The sequence below is a fragment of the Leptonotus elevatus genome, chromosome 1 (genome assembly GCF_054856555.1).
Source record: "Leptonotus elevatus isolate MCC_2025b chromosome 1, RoL_Lele_1.0, whole genome shotgun sequence".
Classification (NCBI taxonomy): Eukaryota; Metazoa; Chordata; class Actinopteri; order Syngnathiformes; family Syngnathidae; genus Leptonotus; species Leptonotus elevatus.
The window spans coordinates 52230138-52242155 of NC_141239.1; the positions used below are offsets into that span (position 1 = coordinate 52230138).

General features: G+C 39.8%; 1 protein-coding gene across 1 annotated transcript in view; it reads right to left on the reverse strand.

Annotated features, from left to right (window-relative positions):
* ppp1r9ba (protein phosphatase 1, regulatory subunit 9Ba) overlaps positions 1-10775 on the reverse strand; it is a 29011-nt gene extending 18236 nt beyond the window's left edge. Inside the window, exons 1-4 of the mRNA XM_086069058.1 lie at positions 10657-10775; positions 1680-2063; positions 1405-1610; positions 663-1001 (exon numbers count right to left, since the gene is read on the reverse strand). Coding sequence (XP_085925184.1) covers positions 663-1001; positions 1405-1610; positions 1680-1986 — 852 coding nt within the window. The 5' untranslated portion in view covers positions 1987-2063; positions 10657-10775. The remainder of the gene's footprint in view (positions 1-662; positions 1002-1404; positions 1611-1679; positions 2064-10656) is intronic.
* Positions 10776-12018: the final 1243 nt, after the last annotated feature.

Here is a 12018-nt window from a genome sequence, read left to right on the forward strand (position 1 = left end):
GGGCTACAGCTGCAGAAAACCACATTGTGTCATCCGCCTCGCCTAACAAAAGGAAACTGAGGCTACAAGCTCACTAAATCTACCCAATCAAACATTGGTAAACAATTTCTGTTTTGACACTCAGATGGTCTGAATTTGGCTTCGCCAACAGAACTGCATGAATCCATTGTGCTTTTGAGGTCCTGTTTCTTTTTTGGTGCACTTTGTGTGCAGTGGTACACAAATATTGCACCATCATCAAAAAGCAACCTCATAGAAGGATAATGTCACAATGATTAGCTGATTTCAGACACGTTTTATGAGTATATTCAAATATTATGTTCAAAAGGCATCTTGAAAAATCTTTAAAAAGATGGGCAACAAAAACCTGCACAAACTGTAATGCTGTCATATTAATGGACCAAATAAGCATCTTGATGAATCTGTAAGGACTAAGTAGGTTCTAAAGGCTAATGGAGAGCTAACCCAGGATTATCAAAGTGTAAAAGTCAGGTGCGGAACTACAAGAGTGAACGTAATCAACTGTAAATCCATAAGCGCGGCATTAAAGTCACCACTTGAGGAAGAAAGTGGCTTAATGAGACAAGCCGTGAAGTATTCTTATTGAGGCTAAAATAATCCCCTTCCAAAAGATTTCCTTGAACACAAACAAATCCTCTTACCTGGTTTCTAGCAGCCCCTGATTTGGCTGGAAGGTTTGGCTTTGGTGCCGGGGCAGGTCTTGACCGACATTTGGGGAGGTAGACATTGTTTTGTCCATCGACCTTCTCAAACACAGCACTGAGTTGGCTCACGGTGGGACTGACGGCCTCAGCTGGCCCAAAAGCAGCTGCAGCGGCAGCGGCAGGAACGGGAGCAGGAGCGGGAATGGGGGGGTCATCTAAGCAGTCCAAAGCCTCGGTTGAGCCATTAAAGCGTGCCACAACGTCCAGACGGCTGTCCTGGAAACCAGAAGCTCGCTCCTTCTTCAGCAAAATCCTGTTGGTAGCAGCTTGTTTCTCCTGGAGGAAACCAAACCATTTCATGTTAATCTTGTTTTAGTTCATGTGAATCTTATCCTGTCTGAATGGTGGCTATGTAACATTAAACTGTATTTCACCATTTCAGTTTTTTCCAGATTTTTGGGCTAAAAATGTCGCACTTGAACTGACCTTCATTCGCATCAGTTGCTTTCTAGCACAGTTGCAAGTTAACTTAGTTACAATTTCTTGGCCAATTTTTACTACTACAGCATTCAGATAGCTAATAGCTACACTCCAAAAATTGATTTTCCCTGATTACCACAATTTACAGAACAGGCTGACGTTGTTATTTAAATTGCCACGCAATTGCACACGTTAGCGCACGAGCTAGCTACAGCTACACTATTGGAATAAAAGCACATAAAATGAGGCCATTTCTGACCTGTAAGGTCCGTTGTTCAAACATCCTCCTGGTTGCCTGGAGTTTGGACAAGCCTGAGGTGCTCGCACCTTCTCCATCTGTTTTTATGTCAAAACGATTGACCCTCTCTGAAACGGTGCCCCCTAGTTTGAGCAGGGCACTGTGGTCGACGTTCTCGTTGAGGCTCGATGCCCTTGGCAGGGACAGTTTGACTGATTGCTCGTTTCCTGCCAATGAAAGGATGGTTAACTATGGAGCTTGTTTAGAGAGCGGGGAAAAAAACTATTGTTATTTACCAATCACTTTGGTACCATCTTCCTCATCTCCCGGTGACTGCATCTGCATGAACATATTCTTGATGCGGTGAACATTTGATCCATATCTACGACCCCTTCCGTTTGGCCGAGGTAAGGGTGCTGGTTTCGAGGCAGGGTCGTAGCCTCCGTTGAGGTGATCGGTGGCTTTCTTCAGAGCCGCCAGACCTGCCTCGTATGCATTTCGATGTGGTGAGGCGCTCCGCATGTTGGAGCTCCCACTTCCCCCGCTGTTCCCGGCGGAGGCCCCACTGTCCGCCGTGGCTGACGCAGGTTCTGTCTTCATCATGTTTGATAATTCAAATGTCCCCCGGTGAACAGCAGGTTAATGGAGATGAGGGTGGCAGCATGTCTGTAGAACATGAGCTGTGAGACGGGAATAGAAGAGAAACTTAAAATAATGACAGTCTGGATCTATTCCATGAATGTATGTTAGCAACATTTCATTATTTCATTATTTTTAAATGTTTGTTACCGCCACTGAACAGGTTATACTGTATTTCCAGAGGCCTTGGTTATCATCATCAAGATTTCTTCCAAGCATGGATGGTCCCATTACACTTTTGTAACAAACCCACAGATGAAAAAAAATGTTTCAATTGTTCACAGTTGTATATTAGTATACAAATCGCTGTTAAATGTTATCCCTTTAAATTTTGGTGACTAACGCACCGATGATGTCAACAAAATCATGAACATAAAAAAATAATCATATCGCTCTCAAAACTAATACATTGATGATGTCATAAAAACATCAAACCAAATAAATCTTTGAATAAAAGGATTATGTAAAATAGGGAGAAGTCACAAACAGAATTGGGTGAAATTCTGGTGACAAACACAAGACGTGACATCTGAACACTCGGAATCCTTATAAATGTTATTCAGTAAATGTTTCAAAATAATTTCATCAAATCTCATAATTTAAACACGTTGTGATCGCAGGGAACGTTTAACAGCCCGGATCCAGTAGGTATTTTTTACTAAATGTGTAATTTTGTTTTTCAATCTAATCAGAGCAGGTTAAGCTATAATATGTGGAAATGATCAATATCATCTGATTTCAAATATCATGATACACTTTTCAGCTGTATCTCCCAGCCCTATGTGAGACAGAGCTTTACAATTTGTTACGAACCTCAAGGATGCATGCTAGGCAGGATCAATTTGATGGAGACATTTTTTAGAATGTATAAAAGATCACCGTAGTCTAAAACAAGTAAAAAGGCTAGAGATTACATTACATTAAAAGAACACAAGTTATTCCTGAAATAAAATTCCAGTTTTAGCCTTAGCTTTTTCACAAGACACAGTACATGCAATTTAGAATGAAGAGATTTGTCAATCAGTATGCCCTGATGTTTGTAACAAGTGTACGACCTCAGCCTCCTTTGCACCAAGAGTAGAAAACATAGGTATATTATGTGGCCGGGTCCTTGTCTGGTAAAAATGCAACTTTTGTCTTAACTGCATTTAAAACAAGTTACAGATCACACAGTGTGTTTTGAATGACCACAAAGGTATTTTGGAAGATTACTATACAATGGTGTCGTCCGCATAAAGGTGGAGTCCTGCATTTGCCGTACATGAAGATTATTCACATAACTGGTAAATAAAAGCAGACCTAGCACAGAACCCTGTGGCACACCCTTGTGAACAAATAAAATGTCAGCATACACCATCCTATCTAATGTGACCGATTTCCAAGGTAGTTGGGAAACCAAGCAACAGCTTCTACTGAGGGCCCATAGCAACTATATAAATATAGACTATAGTTGTTTAAAATACTAGAGGTATTGTAATGGGAGAACAAAATCAGAGTTCCAAATTTTTTGAATTTTCCTAGTGACAACTTTAAGGTTTAAAAGATATGCAAGTGGCTCTGCTATAAAATCATCGGCTAGCTTTAAGAAGTAAAGATCTAAGTCTGGCGTTGTAGGTTTTTCAGAATGTAGATTTTTTTTTTTAAGGCCTTACGAACATCTTGCACAAAGCACAATCCAGAAAGAGCTAAATGCTTGTTAAAACAATTACCTCCATTTTATCATGAATAGCAACGGAATCATTCATAACAGAAGTGGTTATTGTCAAAGAGTCGTTGTTGACAAAAATATTTTATAACGCTCCAAAACCTCTTCAGGCTATTTAAATGTGTTTATTTTTATTTTGTTCTGGACAAGTACTACTCAGATTTGACCTTTTTGATGAGGGATGTTTTTTCTCAGTCCTCTCAAAGCAGTCCTTTTTTTTTTTTTTATTAAAGTGCAGGGACCAATGAACAAGGCAGGCTAACTTTGCTGAGCAACAATGCTGACGTGCCTAGCATTGCCTAGTGTTAAATATCAAGTGTGTTATGTTTTCACGTTTTGCATGACATTGCTGGTTGAATTCATTTCATACTTGCATGGCAGTCAATGTTAACAAAATTAGAGTAGAATGAATCCAAATGTAACTGATCTCAAAAAAGAATTTTGTTTTGAAAGCTGGGCAAAGATCTGCATATCAGATCTCATTGTGGTCGACCACTGTATTATACCGTACAGTGAACCTCCGCATAATCGCGGTTAGGAATTTTCGATTTCGCATACTCGGGAATTTGTTCTTGGAACCTATCGTTCTCATTCGCTTGAAAAAAATCTCGCTATTCACTGCCAAAGAAACACATTTTTACGTTGGTAACATCTGGTGGAATCTTTGATAGATCTTACTGTTGGGTCACTGATCTAGAATGTTTTTTCACCTTTGAGATGTGTCTTGAATGCACCTCATGCAAAAGTGAAAGTATGCTCTGCTTGTCTGCTGATGCAGCTTACTGATGCTGCATTCCACAAAAGTGTGACATCGGATTTATCCCACTCGAACCGGACCAGTTTGATTGTAAACAACAAAGATGACTGATAGCGATCAACTGTTTTGGTTTTATTCTTCAAAACACATTTTAACCTCCAGCAAACCTGCCTTCATAAGTTGCTTTATTTATATTAATAAAGGAATGTCTTTCACCAAATAACTTCAAGAAGGGAGATAGCCGTCATATCTCCAACCATTTGGCGTTATTTTGCGGCATTTATATGCAATGACCCCTTTCAGGAAGGGCCCACAATCATTTGTGGCAGTGCTCGGGTCCCAATACCCCACGGGTAGTCAGGGTTCGAGTGTAAAAGCCTCTTGGGAAGTAATTCAGAATGAATCCAACACGTGGATTGATAATAGCAGGCATCACAGTTACAATTTAGTTTAAGAATTGTTCAGAATCAACTACAATCAGAAACATTATATAAACATGCATGCAGTAAAAACAGCTTGTAAAGTTGAGTTTCCCATTACTTGCGATCTATAAAATCCATATGGCGACAAACTGTCATCCTAAATTGAGCCTTTAAAATCCAGTGATGAAATACATATAATGGAAAATACTTGGGTCAGAAGCTAGATACAAACGTGGGATCATATGTTTTCCCCACAGTAGTAATTATTTATATTTTTATCCTAACTGACTGAGTCATTTTCTACATCTGGAGAGCATTCCCTTTAAAGGAGACATATTGTGAACCCCCCCCCCCCCCACCCCCCACCACCTCTCCAATTTAAAACAGTTCCCAGGTGTCTTGACAGCATGTCTATGACTTTCATCACAATACCCTAAGAATAAATAATGAAGGCACACTTTACACTCCATTATTAAGCCTGCCGGAGTTATCCTGTGTCATGAATTTGTTAACCCCGGAACCAAAGCCGAGTACCGCTTTCATTTCCATGACGACCAGGAGAAGATTCTAGTGAGTTAAAACAACACGACTTATTTTTCCTTCATTCTATGAGTCTGTTAAAAGTGCAAATATCAATGGCATTTAATTCCCTGAAAAAAGGTTTACCGATTTACTATCACAATAATGACATACCCTGTAGGCTACCATATTGGTGGACATTTTTGTCCAGTCCACGTCAGCGCTGTGACATGGCGTGCGTAAACACGGCGGCCATATTGGACACAACAGCACTGTACATTTAATACTTGTTTCCTGGTCCAGTGTGCTATAAAATTGCCATATGGTGTCATCAAATATTGCAATACTTTGGTGGCACTTCTAACCATCACAGATTTCATATTCTTCAAGAAATAAAGAATAAAGATATTGATTGCGCAAGTGACTGGTGAACCCAACTACATGCACTACAATTGGTCCAATTTGGTGCCATATATACAAAAACATTCATGGTCAAGACCTTTTTCATCCATCTTGTTTCTGTGCTGCTTGTTCTCATTAGGTCAGCTGGAGGCTACAACCTGGACTAGTTGCCAGCCAATCGCAGGCCGCTACACTACACTTTATCCACTTGTCAATTAGTGTGCTTACCTGCATGCATCGACAAACACAAATACCCCCCAACCTTCACCATACCAACTTCTGCACTGAGGAAGTATGTGCCACGTAACAGAAGCTAACGCTGTTAGCCCATGCTAATCTGTGTATCCAACAAAACGTATAAAGCAGCTCTGGTTACCCTTTGCCATTGTTTCAGTCCAGCTGTTAGCCCGCTAGGTTCTATCATGGGTGGAGAAAACAAAGTGTGGGGGGTTCAATTATTATGTAACCCTTACCAAAGCCAAGTATATTTAAGTATACTTGAAGTATACTCAAAATTAGGAGAGTATATTTCCAGTTTACTTTTCTTGTCCTTTTTGGAAGTATACTCCACCAAGTAAATGTTAAGTGTACTTGTAAGTATACTAAAACATATACTAAAAGTTTACAAACTGTAGACCAGTGGTGCCCAAGTCCGATCCTCCAGAGACCCTATCCAGACTGTTTTCCATGTTTCCCTCCTGCAGTGCAGCTGAATTTAATGATCAGCTAATCAGCAAGCTTTGCAGAAGCCTGATAACGATCCTGATCATGAATCAGGTGTGTTAGTGGAGAGAAACATGGAAAACAGGCAGGAAGAGCTCTCGAGGACCGAACTTGGGCACCCCTGCTGCAGTATATACTTAGAAGGCACTCGCTAAGTAAGGAACCAAAATTATAGGTTACATTTATTTATAAGGCCCTAAAGATAATGTGGTTGGATAGCCTAGAAGTTAAATAAACTTAGGTATACTTAAGTATACTCTATATTATGTACTTAAAGTATACTACTTTTTGGTAAGAGAAGTAAGATGAATTGTGACAAAATTAAGAGTGGCTAGCTTTTTTTCAGAAGGAGGCATACTGAATTAGTCGTTTATTATGCCAAGCAATGTGAAAAAGTCTATAGTACTGTTACTAAGTTACTACTGACATTTCCATTATTCTCTTAATTTATTTCACTTGTGGAAATGTGCAGAATGTGATCATTCAAATATGCCACAGTCAAGAGTCAAGGCCAAAATGAAGAAATGTGCACCATTGTTTGCAGCAAGAAACACACAATGATTATAAGATAAAGACTAGAATGGTTTACTTTTAATGTGTTCTAACAAAATTAAAAGTGGAAGTAGCTAAAACACAGCATGACATGCTCACCATTGGCAACGCTTAACCTAGAGGCTAAAGATATTCACACACGCTGCAATCAAAGCACATCTTGTGATCCTGTCTTGACAAACCAGTGGTTTCTCATACAGAGATCATGTGAACTTGACTGGGCCAATGTGAACAAATGCGCACACACAGAAAAGAGCTGGCGTCAGCCAAGGCGACATTTTCCGCATCATTCATCGGTTCAAGAACAACTACTGTATATCTACTGCTTTTTGGTTTGAGGTTACTTTTGTCATTTGGTCAAGATCACGGCCAGGCTGTATAAGTCATGCATTTGGTGATTCGCCCTCATAAGGATAAAAATAAGAACCAGTGATTCATCAAAATGTTTACTCGTTTATAGCACAATTTTGTACTGAAAGTGTCTCACAGAGAATAGCACCATAATTATTTCATTCGATTGCTCCGATTATTCTATCTATTCGAGTAATTGGATAAAAACGATTAAGCTTTTTAATGAAATGCAAACTATGCATGTGAGGTGCAGTTAGTATTTTTGTCCACTTGGGGTCGCCATTCTTATGTTCTACACTGTAGCATGTGTGACTGAATCTAATTGAAACCCAAAATAACGTATAAATACGTTTTCTTAATACTGTGTCCTTCACTCCCCAAAATGTTTTTTGTATGTGTTTTTGTTTTGTTTTGTTAGAGCATACAGGATGCTTTGATACAGCTTCTGACATGAAGAGGTCGCATAAAGCAATGGTAGTTATTACAAAAAACGGCCAGCAGGTGGCAGCAGCGTATAAGAGATCAATCAGGGCAATGTTGCAAAAAGCTCTTTTCCCCAGTGTTTTAAACAAGAATGTGAATAATAATGAAACTTAGCTATACTGTATTCTAATGCTAATTGCTGCAAAAAGGAAACATACAAATATACTGTTTTTCCTGATGAAAGAAGAGACTCTAATCTTTCTTTTGGTATGTTCCATGTTTTTATAGCAATAGAACACAAAATCAGTCAAAATCCAGTAGAACAGCCAGGAGCGAAGGGGATTGCTTCAGTGAAAATGGATGGTAGTGAATGAGTTAAAAGGCATGATGTGGCCTGGTGAGTGATGTATAGTGTCAGAAGATGAAAGCATTGGCTGCTGTTAGCTCAGGTTAGCCAGCCTGCACGTTGCATCCCTGTGCATCAGTTGTGGCTTCTTTTTTTTTTACATTTTTATAATGCTGTGTCTATCCTTGACCACCTGTGGGGTCATTACAATATGTTCTAACAAGAGGTGACAGCTTATATTAAATGATCTGATGTTACCTAGAGTCTGCAATGGTAGACATGCTGTTGTGTAAGCCTGTTCTGCTTTCCAGTAGACACGTTGCTGCTTTTTAAAAAATAAATAAAAATCATAAGTATGAAATTACGTTCTCTGCCTTTTACACATCCTTTTGTCTTAGCATCATTGCGCCAAATTATTTCTATGCGAGTCCACAGTAATATCAATCCGTGTGCAAAAAATTATCACTGAGAAGTGTCGATAATTTTTGTAATCAGAATGTGAGATATCTAGGCCGCGGCCTTCAAAACTGGGAGGAAGATGTGCTAATAACTAAGTCACCATGCTAACTAGCTCTGCTTGATAAAGTTGTATCTTTGTTTTATTATATAGTGTGTAACTATCATTTTTACACTTATATGGCAGTTAAGACTGTCCAACTTAAGACCTTATTGATTTTACAGGTGTAGCCCCTCACTCAATTCGGTTCTGTACAGGTTGTTTGTGACACTTCTCTATGAGGCACTGAAATAACGAGGTGAACTTTACAATGTAAACAAATTACAATCAAAGAAAAATTAGCAGAGTGCTACACCGGCAATAAAAGCTACTGACTGCTACATTTGAACTACTGATACTTTCTACTCCTTTGTAAAAAATGGGTTGTCACTGTTTTCCAACCTATGCAACACAACGTTAAAAAGAAATAGAGTTAAGTCAACTGCCCTTGAGCTCTTGGTTGAATGAGATCTGCAGCGACATGGAAGAACGTGACCCAGGGAGCATCAACAGCAGTGAAGCAACAGATTTGCGCAAGCAAGATATTCCCCATAGCCTTATTACAACTTTTTTTTGGGGTGGGGGGGGGGGGGTATTTGCTACAAGAATGATTTGTGGCTAATGCATTGCCTTTTCAAACTAAAAAACATAACCTTCTGGCATTCAGAAATGATATGTCTAATCTGACATTCCAAAGGTAAAGTGTATTTTTTGTTCTGATTTCCTCTTGCTTTTGTCAGTCGAGTCCTGATTCTCCTGTAAGAACTTAGCTTGTAGTGCTTAATATGAACATGATGCAAGTTAATATGGTGGAAATTAATTTTTTTTTATTTTTTTTACAATGTGCCAAATTATCAAAAATTTATATTGTGTAATGGATGAATGGATATTTTTAACAGTAACAGTTCATTTTCAATTTTACATTTTTATGTTTCAGTTTTTTTTTTTTTACTTTCACTTATAAGGACAGGTGTTGAATCAGTTCTGATACTTTAACCAGAGGTTGTTTTCTGTAAAGTTTGAGTAATTTTGCCACCTTGAATGCTGTCTTTTTGTAGCTCAAATGTTGTTGTATAAGATGAGAGTTCTGATTGGTGGTTGTCAGCCTACGTTAACACGCTGTAAGCGACGGTAGCAAACACGTTTAAAAACAATGTGAGAGCCTCTGGTGCAGCAGCAGCAGCAGCAGCAGCAGATGCTTCTTCCTGCCCTATTTTTAATATGCTGCCTGTACAGGCATGACCATGACTGCGAACAGAGGACACATTATGGCAACACAATGCCCTCATCTATTCACAATCCCTGCACAAGTGGAGTTAACTCCCAGGCCCGATGGCCCTGTGTAAAGAGCTTCACTCTGGCATGTATACAGTGAGCGTCTGGCCGTGTTGGCATGGACGCAGCTTACTGCGAACTTCCATAGAAAAAACACAATATTGCCACCAGGTTTTGCTTTTCGTTGAAAACATTTTGGGCACAACTCGGATACTGCAAGATACTCCGCTGATGTAAAATTCGGCGTTTCAAATAACACATAATATTGCACCAAAACCAATTTTCATTGTGGTTTTAGTCCATCAAAATGCGCCTCTGCAGCATTGTTTAGTGCCGCCACCGTCGAGGAGTAAATACAGCATAGAAGATCCTAAAATAGGATCCAAAGAGAAACAAAAGAGCTCGGCGTGGTGAAGAAAAAGCAGCTCCACGTCCCGAGTACATGTTCCACATCCACGCACTGTGTCATAAACAGCGGCCGTGTAATAACGTGTCACCAGCACCGGTTTAGGACCCGGAGGCGGGTTTAGGAGAGCCAGGCCCCGCTGGGTGTCTGTCTGCGGACCCGCGTCGCTTCCTTCCTCCCTACCTCGCCGAGAGGCGCAAACCACATAACGACGAACCCTGAAATCGCCCGACACGCCTCAGCTCAGTTAGCCATACCTTAATATCCGGTTCTGTTCGGTAGATAGCAGTCCATTGTCTTCCTTGTGCTGCTGCTGCCGCTGCTGCGTCCTCCTGCTGGCCGAGCAGACCGAGTGCCTGCTTGCTGCTGCTGCTGCTCCTCCTCCTCCTCTTCCTCCCCCTCCCATCGTCTGTTTACCTCCATCCCGCTCCCCTCTCCTCGCCCTTTCCTCTCTTATTATCATCATCATACTCAACGCAGTCATCGTCCCTCTTTATTGTACGGCATTCCATTATTTTACACTCGACCATACTTTTCTCTTTCTCTTTACACGCGCTGTAATTTCCCCTCTGGCGGGACACTCCAAATAAAATATTTGTCACATTTGGAAATTGACCAAAACAAAATGAGGACTTTGTAAAGGATGCAGTGTTCAAAGAAAGCTAATGATCAGAAACTAGCAAATCCCTACATGACCTGTCAATTTACCTGCGACTCGGAGGTTTAACGACCCCTGGTGGCTAAAAATATATAAATAATAATGCAGTTGAAAGAAAGACAAGGGAGCACTATTCACGCAACATAATTTAATTTTAACGAAGACCAGCTAAGTTAAGTGGTTGGCCTTGTAATTTTACCATAAAGTGTTTTTTCTGTACAGCTTACATGAGTGTATTTGATGACTGAAGGTCAGGACTCAGGACAACATACAAATCGTAATAGTGCTAACTAAATATGGACAGACGATGGCAGCAAATCTACGTTTACTATGATGAATTGACAATAACAATTGGCAGCTAAACTGCCGTTTGCATGCACAGCTGTATTGATATGTATCTTTTAAGGGGCTTGAGGTCTCTGCATCATTTGCACGATTGCCATTGTATCAGCATTACCACACTACTGCTACCCTTACATTGATTCTCTGCACCTGTGTTTTTTTGCCCTAAATGTATATACTGTATATATATATATATATATATTTATTTCCCGTTATGAGTGGCCTATCTACTGTACTATTAGGTAGCTTTAACTACCTGCGACAAACTCCTTGTGTGTTCTTAAACATACTTGACCAATAAAAATGGGAATTTTGATTGGGATTATTGAAGCATAATGACAAAAAATTGTGATGACATGAAAAAAAAAAATCTATTGAATGTACATCAGAACAGCAAAATTGTGGTTTGTGTAAGTCTGCCTGCAGTCATGAGATACAGGTTCAATTTTCATATTCGGTTCTATGGTTACCATCATTTCCTCTTTGTCATCACTTTTTTGGTGGAATCACAACTTGTGATGCATGGCTGTTCAACTTCCAAATTAACTTGAAACCCATACTGTAACACTTGATTGCATTTGACTTAGTATACAATACGGTCTTGCGGTGCACCTCAGTT